This window comes from Symphalangus syndactylus, chromosome 24, assembly GCF_028878055.3.
Source record: "Symphalangus syndactylus isolate Jambi chromosome 24, NHGRI_mSymSyn1-v2.1_pri, whole genome shotgun sequence".
NCBI classification, from domain to species: domain Eukaryota; kingdom Metazoa; phylum Chordata; class Mammalia; order Primates; family Hylobatidae; genus Symphalangus; species Symphalangus syndactylus.
This window is the reverse complement of record NC_072446.2, coordinates 21,644,065-21,661,872: the sequence shown is the minus strand read 5'-3', so window position 1 is coordinate 21,661,872 and position 17,808 is coordinate 21,644,065. Positions and strand designations below refer to the sequence as shown.

General features: G+C 41.6%; 2 protein-coding genes across 3 annotated transcripts in view; both read right to left on the bottom strand.

Annotated features, from left to right (window-relative positions):
- Nucleotides 1-2,677: 2,677 nt before the first annotated feature.
- Nucleotides 2,678-17,808, bottom strand: part of DPM1 (dolichyl-phosphate mannosyltransferase subunit 1, catalytic) — a 68,858-nt gene continuing 53,727 nt past the window's right edge. Inside the window, exons 11-12 of the transcript XR_010119326.1 lie at nucleotides 15,424-15,516; nucleotides 2,678-3,580 (exon numbers count right to left, since the gene is read on the bottom strand). The gene's annotated coding sequence lies outside the window, so the exon portion shown is untranslated. The remainder of the gene's footprint in view (nucleotides 3,581-15,423; nucleotides 15,517-17,808) is intronic.
- The window catches only part of ADNP (activity dependent neuroprotector homeobox), a 40,999-nt gene continuing 25,868 nt past the window's right edge, over nucleotides 2,678-17,808 (bottom strand). For both annotated transcript variants that reach the window (XM_055266262.2, XM_055266260.2), the window contains exons 2-4: nucleotides 17,312-17,424; nucleotides 15,424-15,516; nucleotides 2,678-8,124 (exon numbers count right to left, since the gene is read on the bottom strand). In XM_055266262.2, coding sequence (XP_055122237.1) covers nucleotides 5,017-8,124; nucleotides 15,424-15,516; nucleotides 17,312-17,419 — 3,309 coding nt within the window. In that variant the 5' untranslated portion in view covers nucleotides 17,420-17,424 and the 3' untranslated portion in view covers nucleotides 2,678-5,016. The remainder of the gene's footprint in view (nucleotides 8,125-15,423; nucleotides 15,517-17,311; nucleotides 17,425-17,808) is intronic.

The following is a 17,808-nucleotide window of genomic DNA, read 5'->3' as shown; positions in this document are numbered from 1 at the left end:
CTCCCAATACAAGGTTTGGGGGTTTGTGGAGGAGAGTGCAGAGGACTGGGGTTGGACTGTTTTGAGGAAATACCTTGGATTCCAGTGCTCTACAATTAGTCCAAGGAACTACACATCTGTTCTGAAAATACCCGTTGGGTAGCTGTGTATTCACGATGCCTGAGATGCAGGTGTTTTTAGGAACAACATTGTCCTTGTAGGGTGTAGCAGAGCCCCTTGTCCAGAGTCCTGTCCTTGGGGGAGAGGGTTCTAGTTGAGCTTCTCCAGGGGATGCTGATCCAGCTTTGCTGGCAGACGGAGTGGCAATGGCTAAGTCATGCCTCTTCCTCCGTCTCTCCAAGGCGGGATCTCTACTTTTGATTCCTAGACTTGCAGATGGCTACTTCATGTACACAGCTGTCACATCCCGCTGCAGTCTAGGATGGCAGCCAGTACAGCACTCACATCAAGTATATTGGAAAAGCCCTTTTACTTCTGCTTTATGGTTCCTAAAAGGTGCCTGCTCTGCTTATTAGAGTATCCATTTTGCTTCACTTATAGTAATAAGACATTATTAAAGGTACATAAATAAGGATTTTTTCTTTTTTTTTAAGATGGAGTTTCACTCTTGTCACCCAGGCTGGAGTGCAATGGGGTGATCTTGGCTCACTGCAACCTCCGCCTCCTGGGTTCAAGTGATTCTCCTGGCTTAGCCTCCTGAGTAGCTGGGATTACAGGCGCCCACCACCACGCCCGGCTAATTTTTGTATTTTTAGTAGAGACAGGGTTTCACCATGTTGGCCAGGCTGGTCTCAAACTCCTGACCTCAGGTGATCCACCCGCCTCAGCCTCCTGAAGTTCTGGGATTACAGGCGTGAGCCACCGCGCCCGGCCAAAATAAGGATTTTTAATTGCAAAAACCAGTTCAGATTTAAATGGTCTTACACCTTAAGGCTAGATGGTGTCCTGGATGGGGAAGGGGTTTGCATCACAGATGCATTGAGGCTGTATGCTGAAAACACACACATGCAGCCAAACTCATTAAATAGTGTGCAAGATTTGTCCTGGAAATGACTAGGGACTTCCTTCCCACGTCCCCTTCTCTTGGTTGGAACACTTTGAAATAATGACAAGAATTTTCAGGGGGTGATTTTGACTATATGCAACTCTCACGTGCTGACTTTAAAACAATCCCACTTACACTGTAGCTCCACTACGTTCAAGTTACAGCGAGTAGTCCGTTACTAAAGTGGTACAAGTTGGTGGGAAGCAGAATGCAAACAATTGGCAAATGGGGACCTTCCTTTGGTCAACTTTTCAAGCCAACTTTCCAGCAGCTGGGAGAAATGCGTTTTATTTTCAAACCTGCCTGTCAAGTTTATATCAGCTAAGATGTTTTTCTTCTAGATTACCTCATGGTGACCCACTGATAATTGGTATGTTGGAATGCCATTTCCTAACGGTGGGAGCAGCCTCTTCATTTCTAGTCTTCTGGAAGCTTTTGAGATGTTCCTCCATGACATTTTGGTGAAACATGCCTCAACTGGCACCTAATTATTGCTCAGCAGGGGGGCTGGAAGTAAGGGTCACAACAGGCAGAAAAAAAAAAAAAAAACACTGCCTGATACTCTGCAAAATCCATGTGTTCAACATGTTCTATTTAATTTCATCAGGGAAAGAAAATTTCCATCAAGCTAAATGGTTCTCAAATGTTAGTGGCATAGAACCACGTAGAGATGGATGGGCGTGGTGGTTCACGCCTGTAATCCCAGCACTTTGAAAGGCTGAGGCAGGCGGATCACAAGGTCAGGAGATGGAGACCATTCTGGCTAACATGGTGAAACTGTCTCTACTAAAAATACAAAAAAAAATTATCCAGGCATGGTGGCACGTGCCTGTAGTCCCAGCTACTTGGGAAGCTGAGGCAGGAGAATCGCTTGAACCCAGGAGGTGGAGGTTGCAGTGAGCTGAGATGGTGCCACTGCACTCCAGCCTGGGCAGCAGAGCAAGACTCCATCTCAAAAACAAAAAACGAACCACCTAGTGATAATTCTTGAGCCTCATCTCCAGGACTCAGTGCTAGTAGTCTGAGGTCCAAGTAGTAAAGGAACTACACTTCTGTATGGCAGTACTTATTTGGCAATAAGCGGGTTTGTTTCTAGTGTGAAGCATCTCAGATGGGAAACTCCCGTCTTTAACACATCTGTTTTCAAATTTGGCACTCATTTTGTTCATGCCAGAAATGGATGTCGTTACAAAGGGGCAGGCATTGGGATCAAACTGACATACAACTCTAGAGCGATATGAGGCATAGATACCCTTTCTGCTTGAATTTCAAGAGGGAATGAAGCTGTTTGATAGATTCTTCTCTCCCTATACAGACAAGGAACCAAAGATAGGATGAGAAAATGCTCTATGTGATGAACAGGGAGAGAAACCACAGTCCTAGCTTGTCTGACTGGAACTCATTCCCACAAGAAAACCTGCAGGGCCAAAAACACACCTCCCCAACCCCCGACCCCCACAAAAACAAAACAAAACGAAACACACCAAACCTCTGTAGGATACTTAGGTTTTCTCATGTTAGAATTGTTCAGCCTACATCTACAGGCATTCTCTAATTAGGTGGCAGCACGTTGCCACAGCCAACATATCTCCAGATTATTCGAAAAGCAAACAGTAGCAACAATATCCAATGTTCTTTTAAAATGGCTTTTATTGAGACACTTGTAGGGATTCTGCAACATTTCCAGTTGGGAATCTTTATTTCCAGCTTAGAGTGGCTAAACCCTTTTCTGAATGCCAAAAGGCACACTCCCACCACCTTAATGAGGAAACACACTTATCTGTCTCTGTTCCGATATCCAACTGGGACCTGGACCCCAAGCCCCATGGTGTCTTGTACAAGTCTCATTAGTCCTCCACGTACAACTCAGAAGCCTGTTAATCAGGGAGGGTGATTTCCAAATAAATGTGAGCTGGCCTAAATCCAGCTGGTTATTTCTGATTTGGTAATCTGTAGCATCTTAATTTGGGGACATCCTGTCCTAAGTTTTGGCTGGTGCATGTAGAATTTATAATCTACCTGTGTAACAACAGATGTAACATGGCTCCATTCCAGCCCCAAATTCCTTAAAGGTTCTAGTCTATTCTTGCACTTCTTCCTGTACTGTTGTTGAGAAGCGTAACATCTTAGGGAGAGGCCGGTCACATCTCTACTCTCTGCTAACAGCATTAACAAGAGTCTTTTGGAAACGGACTCACAGGTTATGGACATCAGCCACTTCAGACTTCTTTAGGCCAGTATTCTTGAGGTGACTGACCAGCCTCCTCATGGATTGGAGCTTCCCATCATTGTTTTAATTGCTGGAAATGTTGGCCTAATTCTGCTTCCTTGTAACTTTCTGCTTTTTAGTACAAGTTCTCTTGGGAATCTACCCATGGTAAAAATACCAGCTCCTTCCATCTTTACAGCCCTGTAAATGTGTGCTCTTCAAAGCCTTTCCCTTAATAGCAAGAGGGCCAAGAGTGGCAACAGAGGCAGAGCTGCCTGCACTACAGTTGTTCCCATTGTAAGGTGAAAACGAACGCTTAACTTCATCTGGAAGAAAAAAACAAACAAAGAACCCATCAGGCTATTAAGATTCTGTTTGCAAATTAATGCCAATCCATGTTTACATCCTTTTTTTTTTTATATCATTGAGACATTTACATATATATGCAGGCTTTGCTCCTTAACAAAAGGTGAACTGAAAAACTCAAGGGTGGTTATTTTTCAGTTAAAAAAAAAAAAAGAAAAGAAAAACAGATTTTGTACCAGGTGCCTCAAGAGAAAGCATTCTATTTGCAGATGACAGATCTTGGGTTTTCCACAAGTTTCCTCTGTGACTGTGGCTGCCATCTCTGATGAAAGAGTTATGGCATTAAATGGCAAAAGATATAATGGACACACAGGACTGTCATGTGTAATAAAGCAAATATTTACATTAAGCACAATACAGCAATTTATTTAGATGCTTAAAATGAATACAAAGGGAAATAAAGATCACAAAATTATACATACTACAACAGTGTGTCATATATTAGATGGTATAAATGAATGCACCATGATGGTGTTGAACTAAAGATAAAACTAAATATCCAAAATGCAGCACTCATTGGTTTGCTGCTTCAACACAACACACTTTTATACAGATCTAAAAGGTGTCAAAATTAGTAGCTGCAAAGTCAATTCTTGCATGTGATTTTAGCTTAAAAGATTTCAGAAAACAGATCTGAAATACCAGTTTTTGTTTTTGACAGCTGTAATGTCAAGGATATTCAGAACAAGAAAAATCCTATAATACAAGAGAGTCCAGATATATATCTTACGTGGCTGGCCTCTGTTGCAAGATTGTACAAGGTTATGTGCAAAAACTAAGTCTGTCCAAAAAGTCCATACTAGCGCAGTTTTGAGCTTTTGCTAGGTAAACTAGATAGAGCGTTTATTACACAGCAAGGGCAACACTAAAAAAAGAAATCTATGATGGGCACACAGTAACAGGATCATGAGCATCACCTGAATAGGTCTAAAAGACTGTACAAATATACATTTCAACTATTCAGAATGAATACATGAAAAAAATCGCTTTTCCCAAAGTCTACTATACACATTAGACTGGTAGCTTGTATGTTGGCCCTACACTACCATGTGAATTAGTTTAACGCTTCTCGAAGACATGACCAATCATTTCACAGAGGGAAAGAAATGTTGAAAAGGCAGATAAAATAAACCTCTGCTTTTCCTCGTGTGTATTCATGAGTCACCAGCTTATTGGTTTTTCACATTTAGTTACCGTGTCTGTCAGAGAAGGTTCTGAAGCAAGATCAGCCTGTCGTGTCACAGACTTAGAAACTGGAACTGCAGCGGCCCCATGCCCCACAGTCCAACCAGTACTCACAAGGCAGTACCAGTGAGAAGACAAGCTTTGCAGTCACACTGAATGGAGATCAGAATTCCAGGCTGCAGCATGTCACCAATGCCAGGGAACCTGGCACTTAGGCCTGTTGGCTGCTCAGTTTAACTCCAGCTAAGCTGCCATGCATGGGCTCAGCTACTCCATCAGTCATGTTGTCAAACTGTTCCCCATCCTCACTGTCAATTGTGCTATTCTGCCACTCAATCTGGGGGTTAGATAAGCGCTCATCATTCTCAGATGCATTCTTCCACTGTGACTGGTCCTTAGACCAAAACCCTTCAACTTTTCCATAGGAACTATTCTTCCATTTCAACTGCTCTCTGTCACCTTGCATGGTAGCCTTTTTTTTGGCAGCTGGCTTACTGCTCCTTGCATCTTCGCTTTGGGAAGACTCGTCAGACCAGGTTCCTGGTTTCATTTCACAGGTATTGTCCTCAAAGTCTGACACTTGTTGGGATCCAGGCCCACTCTCAGATGGAGAAGCACCGTCTTTCCACTCAACAACATCGTCTTGGTCAACCTCACTATCAGAAGCATTGTGCATTAGTTTGGTTGGTTCCTCAGTCAAATGAATAGTTTCGTATTTTGAACCATCCTCTTTTTGGTCTAGCTTCTCCTCAGATTCTAAAGCATCCTCAGGAATTACCTTCAGTACATGTTCCTCTGGGTTATCGTTAGAGATTTTAGGTTCAACTTCAAAAACAGGGTCAAAGGGGCTACCACTTTCATTGGATTCTTCTTCCAAATTTTCAAAACTGTCTGAGGAACTGTCATCTTCCTTCCCAAGGTTGAGCTTTTTGTCAGCAGTCTTACTAGCATTGACTCTGGAATCCTTCTCATCATGATTTTCAAATAGCCACTCAGCATCAAAATCCATCTCATGCTTGACTTTATTTAATTCTTTCATGTTAAACCCCAGCAACACGCCAGGCTTGTACTTTTCACAATCACGGACACACTTCTTCCTTTTGTTACTAAAATGGGAAGCGATGTCACTCTTCCATAACCATAAACTGGCTGCTAGCTTCTCAATTTCTCTCCTGGTGGGATAGGGCTGTTTGTTAAAATACTTTGTTAGAAAGCTTTTCCTGGCTTCATAGGAATCATCTTCATGACCCTTGGGGTCTAAAGCTAAAACAACAGGCTCTTCAGGCTTCTCTTCAAAGAAGCTGGGTGAATCACTATCATCATCTAACTTTCGTTTTTTCAGTAAGGGAAATTCCATTTGCTCGTAAGTGCGCTTCACAGGTGCCAGACTTGGAGACTGATTAAGCCGAGAGGGTGCATTTGTCTTATCCTGGCCATTTTGGGTCTTTCCAACACCCCTGCAGTGAACTAGATGCAGAGTGATAGTCGAGGCGGTCATGTTGCTGGTATACACACCAAGGCAATGGATACATTTGTAGGTAAGCTTTTTCTCGACTGGATGAACCGTCTGAATAACTTGGTGCCTCTCTCGTAAGTGATGTGCAAGTGCATCAGATATGGGTCCTTTTAGGATTGAAAAGCAAAGAGGACAAAGGGTTTTCCCAACATCTTTTTTATAGGGCACTGCAGCTTGAGGTGAACTTTTAACAGGGATATCTGCCTTTTCCTGAACTTTTGGCTGTGGCTTTGGAGGAACTGGAGGGTTATTTTGGGCATGGTAAGCAACAGATTCAGCTGGGGCATCCCTCAGATTGTATGTAGTTACCAGGAGATGGATGTTAGTGTGACTACCCTGCTGCAATGTCAAATCAAAACTCAAAGTAGAATCTGTTTTAGGTCCCATCTCTTCATCAATGTGAACCATCCGCATGTGTGCGGCCATCTTTTCCACATCATTGAAAGTTGAACGGCAATATGGACAAGACAGACCATGAATTAACATATGGTTGAGCAGGGTATCTGTGGGTAAATAGCGATTACAGTAGAGGCATTTGCTAGTAAAATTGTGTATTTTCATGATGTAGTTGGCTACTGCTGGGACTTTCTCAGCTTTGTGTTCTTTTTCGAAGTGCACACTATAGACATTTTCAGGAAAAAGCTCATTACAGATTGTACATATTTTCCACTTTTGGGTTGAGGAAGTGTTACCTGGGGGAGGGCCTGTGGCAGCTGCAGCAGGTTTGGAACTGGACTGACCTAACACTCTGGATGCCTGTGACTGGGAGAGGGAAGGAGACTTTAACTGGCCCGATGAGAGAGAAGAGGCATTAGCAGACTGCAGGGAGTATCTTGCTGGTGCCTGGGACCTCTGCTCTGACCCAAGCCCATAAGACCTTCCATTTCCACTTGGAAGTAACTGCTTTACAGACTGAGATTGTTGAGGAATGGAAACTGGTGCGTTGCCACCTAGACCCAGTCTCATGGACTGACCAACACTGTACCCCTGGCCTACAGATTTGACTCCATAGTTGTTCTGCTGCAGGTGAACACTGGACATCATGTTGACTCCTGTAGAATTTAAGTTAGGCTTTGGTATTGAGAGTCGATTCACCATCTGCTGTGATGGTAAAGACCGGACATTTCCAGAAGCAAGGGAACCGATTCTTGGTGGGAGTCCCATGCTCTTCTTGTCTTGAGGTTTGGGAGCAATTAGCATCAAGGGTTTGGATCGGGGAACCACTACATTTGTGTGCCCAATCATGGCAGTGACCTGATAGCCTATACGTTCATGGTCTTCGATGACATGCTGTACCAAAGCTTCATAGGACTTTGGCATGAAAAGGCATCGCTTGCAGTGAATACTACTCTCTTCTCGGGCATTTGAGCCTAAGGGAACTGCCCCATTGAGTGATTTTTCTCCTGCCTTTGCTATGTAAGGTGCTGCCACATGCTGAAAATGTTCCCTGTAAATGTGCTTCCTAACTATTTCGTAAAGAGGATCTCGGTAAGTGCACTTCTTACAGTAATAAACAGCTTGCTCTACACTGTCAGCCTGCTTAGGTTTAAGGCCATCATTTTTGTTTTTATCTTTGAAAGTGCTGAGGCTGCTACTTGGTGCGCTGGCGTTCGGAGCATGAAATATTTTAATGTGTGTTTCCAAAGTCTTTTTGTCTGCATTGAAGGTACAGTAGGGGCAATTAAGGAGAATCCTATTTTCAAAGTCTTCACTATGGACATTTCGGAAATGACTTTTGTAGGCAGAGAAGAATTTTGAGGAAAATGGACAAGCGCTGCAGCAGAAAGGTTTTGTCCGATAGTCCTAAAGCAAACACAAAAACTAGAATTAGAATGCCACTTCAGATAGGCAGTTAACAGATTCCAGATCCCCCCCAAGACATTCTTAATAATGCATTGATTTTAGGCTGGGCGCCGTGGCTCACGCCTGTAATCCCAGCACTTTGGGAGGCCAAGGTGGGTGGATCACCTAAGGTCAGGAGTCCCAAGAGCAGCCTGACTAACATGGTGAAACCCCATCTCAACTAAAAATACAAAAAAATAAGCTGGGCATGGTGGTGGGCGCCTGTAATCTCAGCTACTTCAGGAGGGTGAGGCAGGAGAATCGCTTGAAGCTGGGAGGTGGAGGTTGCAATGAGCCAAGATCGCGCCATTGCACTCCAGCCTGGGTGACAACAGCAAAACTGTCTCAAAAAAAAAAAAAAAAGCACTGATTTTAGTATATTTTTTCCTTTTGTATAGTAACTTCATAAAACAGAAACTCAAAAAAGCTATCTTAAACCAAATATTTTTGTCAGTGTAAATTAAAAAGTCAATGCTAAGTTCTTTCTCAATGTTTAGGGAAAAAAAGTCACATTTTAGCTAAACCAAAGACAAATGGCTTCAAGATAAACATTTTGCAGCTAGAAATAACAAGAATAACCTAAATTAAGGAAGTCGCTAAAGACTTCAGGTTTACTATACAGTCGTGTGTTGCTAAACCACAGGGATACAGCATTCTGAAAAATGTATCATGGTGTGAAATCCTGAAGTGTATTCATACAGACCTAGATAGTAGAACCTACTACACACGCCTAGGCTACATGGCATAGCTTATTGCTCTTAGGCTACAAACCTGTACAGCATGTTTCTGTACTGAATACCATAGGCAATGATTAACACAATGGTAAATATTTGAAATATTTGTATGTTTAAACATAGCTGAGCACAGAAAAGTTACAGTAAAAATACAATGTAAAAGATAAATGATACCATGAACAAAGCTTACAGGACTGGAAGTTACTCTAGGTGAGTCAATATGAAAGCCTGGGACATTACTATACACTACAGTAGACTTTACGAACACTTAGGCTACACAAATTTTACTAAAAAAAAAATTTTTTTTTTTTTGAGACGAAGTCTCACTCTGTTGCTCAGGCTGGAGTGCAGTGGCACAATCGGCTCACTGCAGCCTCAACCTCTTGGGCTCATGTGATCCTCCCACCTCCACCTCAGTCCTGGGGACTACAGGTGTGTGCCACCATACTAGGGTAAATTTTGTAGAAACAGGGTCTCTCTCTGTTGCCCAGGCTGGCCTTGAACTCCTGGGCTCGAGCAATCCTCCTGCCTTGGCTTCCCAAGGTGCTGGGATTGCAAGCCACTGTGCCCAGCCCTAAAAAATATTTTTTCTTCAATAATAACCTCAGCTTGCTGTGGTTTATACACTTTTAAATTTTTAACTTTTTGACTCTTTTGTAGTAATAGTTAGCTTAAAACACAAACAGATTGGCTGGGCACAGTGGCTCACGCCTGTAATCCCAGCACTTTGGGAGGCCCAGGCGGGTGGATCACCTGAGGTCAAGAGCTTGAGACCAGCCTGACCAACATGGTGAAACCCTACCTTTACTGAAAATAAAAAAATTGGCTGCGCATGGTGGCAGGCACCTGTAATCCCAGCGACTCGGGAGGCTGAGGCAGGACAATCACTTGAACCCAGGAGGCAGAGGTTGCAGTGAGCCAAGATCACAGCACAGCACTCTAGCCTGGGCAACATAGCAAGACTCCGTCTCAAAAACAAAAACCCCCAAAACAAACACATTGTACAGCTGTACAAAAATATTTTCTATCTTCATATGCCTATTCTATAAGCTTTAAAAAAAATTTTTTTTAAAAAACTTTCCCAGCACTTTGGGAGGCTGAGGCAGGTGGATCACAAGGGCAGGAGTTTGACACTAGCCTGGCCAACATGGTGAAACCTCATCTCTACTAAAAATACAAAAAATTAACCGGATGTGGTGGCGGGCGCCTCTAATTCCAGCTACTCAGGAGGCTGAGGTTGCAGTGAGCTGAGATCGTGCCATTGCACTCCAGCCTGGGCGACAAGAGGAAGACTCCGTCTCAAAAAAAAAACACCGAAAAACTTTAAAAACATTTTTTTTCTTAAAATAAGTCCATGGTGCTTTGTTTCCTTTTTTCATCACAGATTTGATTATAAGCAGATAACGAACCATGAATATTCTTCTCTATTAATAAAAACCTTTTGATATTGAGATCCATGTTTTCAAACTTTTTTGTTGTTGTTTGAGACGGAGTTTTTTCGCTCTTGTTGCCCAGGCTGGAGTGCAATGGCATGATCTCGGCTCTCTGCAACCTCCACCTCCCGGGTTCAAGCGATTCTCCTGCCTCAGCTTCCCCAGTGGCTGGGATTACAGGTGCCCACCACCACGCCCTGCTAATTTTTTTTGTATTTTTAGTAGAGATGGGATTTCACCATGTCGGCCAGGCTGGTCTTGAACTCCTGACCTCAGATGATCCACCCGCCTTGGCCTCCCAAAATGCTGGGATTACAGGCGTGAGCCACCACGCCTGGCCACGTGCTTTCAAACTTAAGGAGCTTGCTGAGGTCTGCACTGCTAAATCCTTCACTGTGAATTTTCTTGAGGGTTCTTCTTTTGCTTTTCCTGCAGTTTCCTTTTTTCCTTCCTCTTCACCTATGCATTCTTGTTCTAGTTCCCATAGCTCCTCACCAGTCAATTCCTCAGGAATCACCTCTAGGAGCTCCTCTATGTTGTCCTCATCCACACCCAGGTTAAAGTTGTTTGCCGTCTCAACCACAGACATCGTGATTTATGCAAATCCTTTTAAGTCATGGACAAACCTCTTGAGTGTATTCTTCCAGATGCCATTCATACACTCCTTGATGACATCAATCCAAGCCCAAGCAAGATTCTTAATGCAGTCACAGATATTGTAATCCTTCTAGAATTATATCAGAATCTTCTCAGTGTCTCCCTCAGCTGTGACAGGACAAAGGCCTTTCTCAGACAGTATGACTTAAAAGCTGCTGTAACTCTGTCAGTTGGATCAAAGAGGTGGTGTTTGATACTGGGATGAAAAACACCACCACTTAAAGGAGGCATTTGCTTATCATCGACAATAAGCAAAAGCTTGAAAGGTATGTTATTCTCTCAATACTACTTCTCCATTTTGCAAGCGTATCTATTCAGGACAGCATCTTGAAAGAGGAGCTGGGTCACCCACGACTTCTTATGTCTCCTGCAGTGCACTGGCCAAGTGTGTGTGTATTGATATGCTTGAAGCCCCTAGGGTTCTCACTGTGCCAAATCACAAAGGGTTTCAATTTGTGGCCTGCAACATTGCCCCCAAGCAAGACTGTCATCCAGTCCTTAAAAGCCTTGAAGCCTGGCATTGCTCTGGTCTCCTCATGGATCAAAGTCCTTTCAGGCATCTGTTTCCAGAATAGAAAGGTTTCATCCATATTGAAAATTTGTTCTGGCAAGTGATTTTCCTCCAGACTCAGCTTATCTAGAGTTTCCCAAAATTCTTCAGCTGCCTTTACATCAGCACTCACAAACTCACCACTTTCCCATTATGTAATGAATAACGATTCTTGAATTGTTTAAACCACCCAGAACTAGCAGTAAATTCAACATCACAGCCAGGTCCAGCCTTTTCTTTCAACACCGCAAACACACTTTTTGCCTTGTGATCATCACGGTGCTGAGAGGTACACAGCACTGTGTGCACCTGTGTCTGCTCTTCAATCCAGGTCATCAGAAGCTTCTGTGTGTCTGATAAAGGCCCTTCTTGAATTTTTGTTAGTCTCATTGCCTTCAATGAAGCAGATGCTTTAACAGCTTCTGTCACTTTGTTCTTGTTCTTCAAGATCGTAGCTATGGTAAAATGGGACATGCCTGACTAGCAAGAAATAACCATCACTGATTCTCCACCTTCGTAGTCCTTAATCACTTCTAACTCTGTTTCCAGGTCAATCACTCAACATGGCCCCTTACTGGCAACATTATGGATTTTGTATGCTTAGGGGCCATGATGAAAAACATACCATGAGATTAAAGCATGCACAAGAAAGTGATACAATCAAGAGACAGTGAACACAAGCTGTATGAGGCTGCTACCAGTTACCATGAAAAACTGTTTTAAAAAGTAGGAGTACACTCTAAAATAAAAAGTATATATAGTAAATACATAAACTGGTAATACAGTTTTTAATTGTCATTATCAAGTAGTCATGTGCTGATGTTTCTGTCTAGTACAGACTGCATATGCGACTATGTTCCCCTAAGATTATAACGGGGCTGAAAAACTTCTGTCACCTAGTATTTACTATATAGTTGACCCTTCAACAACATGGGTTTGAACTGCTTATATGTGGATTTTTACCAAACAAATGTAGATCAAAGACACAGTATTCTTGGGATGCTCAAACCTCTTATACAGAGGGCTAGCTTTTGGTATATGCAGGTTCCACAGGGCCAACTGTGGGAGTTAAGTATGCAAGGATTTTGGTAATGAGTTTTTTTTTTTCTGAGATGAAGTCTTGCTTTTGTCCCCCAGGCTGGAGTGCGATGGCACAATCTTGGCTCACTGCAACCTCCACCTCCTGGGTTCAAGTGATTCTCCTGCCTCCCCTGCTCCCCCTTCCAACACTGAGTAGCTGGGATTACAGGCACCTGCCACCACACGTGGCGAATTTTTGTATTTTTAGTAGAGAGGGGGTTTCACCATGTTGGCTAGGCTGGTCTCGAACTCCTGACCTCAGGCGATCCACTCGCCTCGGCCTCCCAAAGTGCTGGGATTATAGGCATGAGCCCTGTGCCCGGCCGGTAATGAGTTTTTAGTCATTATTTGAGTATAGCACTTCTATATTTAAAAAAAAAAAAAAAGTTAACTCTAAAACAGCCTCAGCCAGGTCCTTCAGGAAGTATCTAGAAGACGATACTGCCATCACAAGAAATGATGGCTCCACGTGTGTTACTGCTCCTGAAAACCTTCCAGTGGGACAAGATGTGAAGGTGGCAATGGTAATACCATTGATCTTGACCCTGTGTAGGCCTAGGCTAATTATGTCTGTGTCTTAGTTTTTAACAGTTTAAAAAGTTAAAAAAAAAAAAAAGTTTAAGACTAGGAAAAAGCTTGTAAGTATATCAAGACAAAATATTTTTATACAGCTGTACAATTTTTTTTTTTTTTTTTGAGCGGTAGCAAGGTTCATTATGAAGAGTGAAAGGACGAAGCTTCCGCAGTGTGGAAGGGGACCCGAGCAGGTTGCTGTGTTTGTGTTTTAAGCTAAGTGTTTTTACAAAAGATTCAAAAGTTAAAAATTTTAAAGTTTTATTTTTTGTGTAGCCTAAGTGTGTTTATAAAGTCTACAGTGGTGTACAATAATGTCCCTTCATATGCAGTCACCACTCAGAGCAACTTCCAGTCCCGCAAGTGCCCAATATAGGTTCATCAATTTTTCTTTTATATTGTATTTTTACTGTACCTTTTCTATGCTTCACTATGTTTAGAAACACAAATGCTTACCACTGTGTTAATCACTCTTATAATATTCAGTATATAGTATTCTCTTATAGTAATATGTCATACAAGTTTGTAGCCTAGGAGCAATAGGCCATACCATATAGCGTAGGGGTATAGGAGGCTATACCACCTACGTCTGTGTAAGTACCCTTTGTGATGTTTGTTCAACAATGACATCACCTAACAAGGCATTTCTCAGAATGCATCCCATCATTAAGCAATGCATGATGGTATTACATGCTGTAAATAACTGTATATGCTATACTTCTATATGACTGGCAGCACAGGTGTGTTTACATTAGCATCACTACAAACATGAGTCATATGTTGCGCTATGATGTCATCAGGTAGCAAGTTTTTCAGCTCAATTATATTCTTATGGGACCACTGTTGTAGATGTAGTCCATCACTGACCAAAATGTCGTTATGTGGTGAATGACTGTGGTAAAATTCAGGACCCAGGATGTTTTAGTGCAATTAGACAATTACAAGAGATAAAGCTCTATCTTTTATTCCTTTCCTCATTATGGATACATTTTCATAGAAGAAAGGCAAATCTCCATTTTTTCCTCTGATTAAAGTACAGTGTAGTATCAGATTCAGTGCTGATCAAAAGAAAAACTGATTTGAAAAGTTGGCTTTCTTCTATGAGCCTTGCTGTTCCTTCTCAACCAAGAACACTTCAAAAGAGCTAATGAAGTAATAGCTGCTTTGATTCAAATCAAGAAGTTAAATAAAAATGTCCTACAGACTGTGAGGTGGGTGTGGTATTTAAAAGCCAATAATACATTATAGAATATACTGATATCAAAGAGCAACTTTCAGAATTATGATTGTTAACACTTATGCAGTCAGTCCTTTGATGAAGGCAGGCGAACTGACATGCTTGGCAAGAGATTATCTTTTCTCCCTAGAAACCTACTTGTTGCAGATACTGGTTTGAACCAAGATGAAATACTCTGCTTCTCCTCAAAGCTCAACTTCTTTAGTATTCAGCTATGAGGCTTTCAGACTGATAAAACTGAATTAAATAAATGACGTGTCCCACTGGAAAGCATTCTCATTCTAAGACTGCTGGTTAGTACCTTTGCCTGGGGTATTTAAAAAAAAGGTCAAATATCTGAGTACTAATTTCCTGAAAAGTATGTTCCAATAGATGAACAGATCATTAATGCAGAATGAGAATCACTCCTAAAATAGGTAATGGTAAAAATTAAATTGACAATTACCTCTCTCTATGCAGAAGGAATTATCACCTATATGATATCATCATCATCTATTGATACTTGCTGGCACTGCTAATATTGTTTTTAATGCCAATTTGTAAGAAGTTTTATCTCTCTGTCACTGACATCCTACAGAATCACCTCCCCAGGCCTCCCATAGAAGTTGGGTGCCATCAACATAGGGAAATAAGAAAAGCTTAAATGTAAGGAAGGGTCTTGTCTTTTTCTGTGCAGAAAAAACAAGAATGGCAACATAGATGCAGAAAAATAGAGCCAGAGCACTTTTAGGGGAAATGGTGGGATACAGCAGGCTTTGTAACTTTTAAGTAACAAAATTTCGTTTCTTCTTATACCTCAAGTTTTAGTCCAAGGACAAAAAAGGACAAAAAGTTTTTCTTAGTCTTCCCACTGGTCGGGAAAATATGAAATGCAATTTTGACACTTTCAATGTTTGGCACTTGCCCGCAATCACTGCATTGCTATAAAAGGCCTAGAGCTGAAAAGGGAGTATACCAAGCATGCTGCCATCTGAGGAAGTCTCCTGTGCCACTTACCTGGTTTTTCGTAAGTGAAGGGTCCCATAGTCCTACATCCTCCCATGTAGTGTTTTTCAAATAAAAGTCATTAGGTTCAAATTGTTTAAAATCCTAGAAAACAGTGAAATAAGTTTACAAAAACATAGTGGTATAAACGCTAACCCAATCTTACATGTAAATCCCACCTCCTAACTAAGATGGGGAGAGGCACAGGAAAACCAACGTCAACAAGGACTTAAACTAGGAGTGATAAGACTCTTAAATATAAAAAGGCATATGGAAGTTGCAGTCTACATTTTATATCAACCAACCACTTTCCTGATGGTCAGCCAGGTTTCCAAGGAAATTGCTGGAAGTTCTAATTAAGTAAAAAATTCAGCCACACACTAATATCAAAGCACTTTTCATTAGAGTACTGTACTCTAACTCGTCAGTTACAGTACTGGAATGTTGTCTAAAATAGCAATGTTTGCTTATAGCACTGCAAATATGATTTCTGGTTCTGTGCAAAAAAAAAAAAAAAAAAAAAAAAAAGATTTTTTCGAGGGGAGGGGGCAGGAGATCAGATCAGGAAGAAAACTCAAATTTCAAACCCAAAAAGGCAGAAAGAAAGCTATTCAAGAAAGTTAAGCAGTATGATGTTAAATTTATACTCTCATGTAAAAATTTAATGGTCCACTTCCCTCCAGACTAGGAAGATTAAAAGTCTTAGGGTAAAATCCCACTTGTTCCTAAAAAGTTCACAGTTCAAGGTGGAAAATGAAGTCTACACATAAATAATCATAGGAGGAACAAATCAAATGCATGATAGAAAATGTACTGTGATGTTGGCATTAATTATTTCTATGAAGATGACCCCACAGAGTGCAAAGTGAATGGACTGTTTCATTTGGGCAGATCTACCTGAACTTTGGGGTTGGAGAAGGGTTACTTCCACACTTGGAACAACATAACTAGAGAAGTCAACTTTTGAGCAGCTTCAGTTTCCGTGACATACTCTTCAAGTATTATTAGTGGAACTCAAAATAAGAAAACCTGTTGTATGAATGAATTTGCTTTTTTACTTCCAATTCCATTCAAACACTTACTGATCACCTATTATGTGCAAAACACTGTGCTAGGTGCTGGGGCTAAATGGATAAACAAGGTAGCTATGTTCCCTAGCCAGCTAGAACTTAAAGGTTAGTGGGGGAAACAGCTTCAAACATTTCTTTTCAATCAGGGGCTTTGACCAACAAACCATAAGACCTGGAACAGTGAGATGTTGAAAAGGAGGAGACCACTGCATGGCTATCCCACAGAGCTGTTATAAAGCTCATAGAATAAAACAGCTTGAAAAACAGTTCATAAAGCCCAAACTGTTATACAAGGGGGAAAGTAATAGTCTATGATGGGTCAAAAGGGGCAACAAATGCTCAAATCCTAAGGAAAGAGACAACAAGCACCCACACAAGCATGCCTCAACAATTAGAAGAAGGTCAACCAGAACATTCAGGTGTTATCAGAATGAGAACAGGCTTTGAGTCCCACAGACACTGCCACTTTCTCAGCTGCAAGGCTGGGCCTATTTGTTCTTCATCTGTGAAGTGGAGATAAGAATTGCTACACTGCCTCCCGCCTCCATGGTTGTTCTAAGGATTAAATGTATAGACAACTTTACGGCACCTAGTTCAATGCCTGACATGCTTAAGTCCTCAATGGTAGCCTTTTGCTTCAGGATGCAAAAATGAAAAAGCCCATTTTAGGCAGAAAGGCACAAGTTATGCTATTGAGAATGCTTTCGTGAAGCTACTGCTGTGGCTGAAATTCAGAATCACATCTAAGATTTAGCCATCTTGGCCACTGACACAAAGTAATGGATCAGAAGCTGAGTCATGTTAAAATTTAAAAATGACATGCTACTTACTTCTATATGTTCTTTACAGTATTCCAACCCAATGTCACTAAGTATTTTTTTCACAGTTTTCCGGGCTTTTCTTAAACTGCCAAGATTGTTGACAGGAAGTTGGAACATAGTTTCTATTGGAAAAAAAAATTTAAGTCAAAGTCAAAACACGTACAACTTGTAATATTTACTAATTCCACTGATGACAGGATCATAAACCCTACCCATCTGACAAAAAAGGTGCATAGATATCCTCATCTAGTGTGTACACACACAGACACACACCTGCTTTCATGTGCAAATGGCTTGATGTATTCATCCATCCATCCTTCCTTCCTTTTTTTTTTTTAAGACAAAGTCTTGCTCTGTCGCGCAGGCTGGAGTGCAGTGCACTCATGGTTCATTGACTGCAGTGCACTCACGATTCACCATAGCCTCAACCTTCTGGGCTCAAGTGATCCTCTCACCTCAGCTTCCCAAGAGGAAGGGACTCCAGTAGTGCGCCACTATGCCCAACG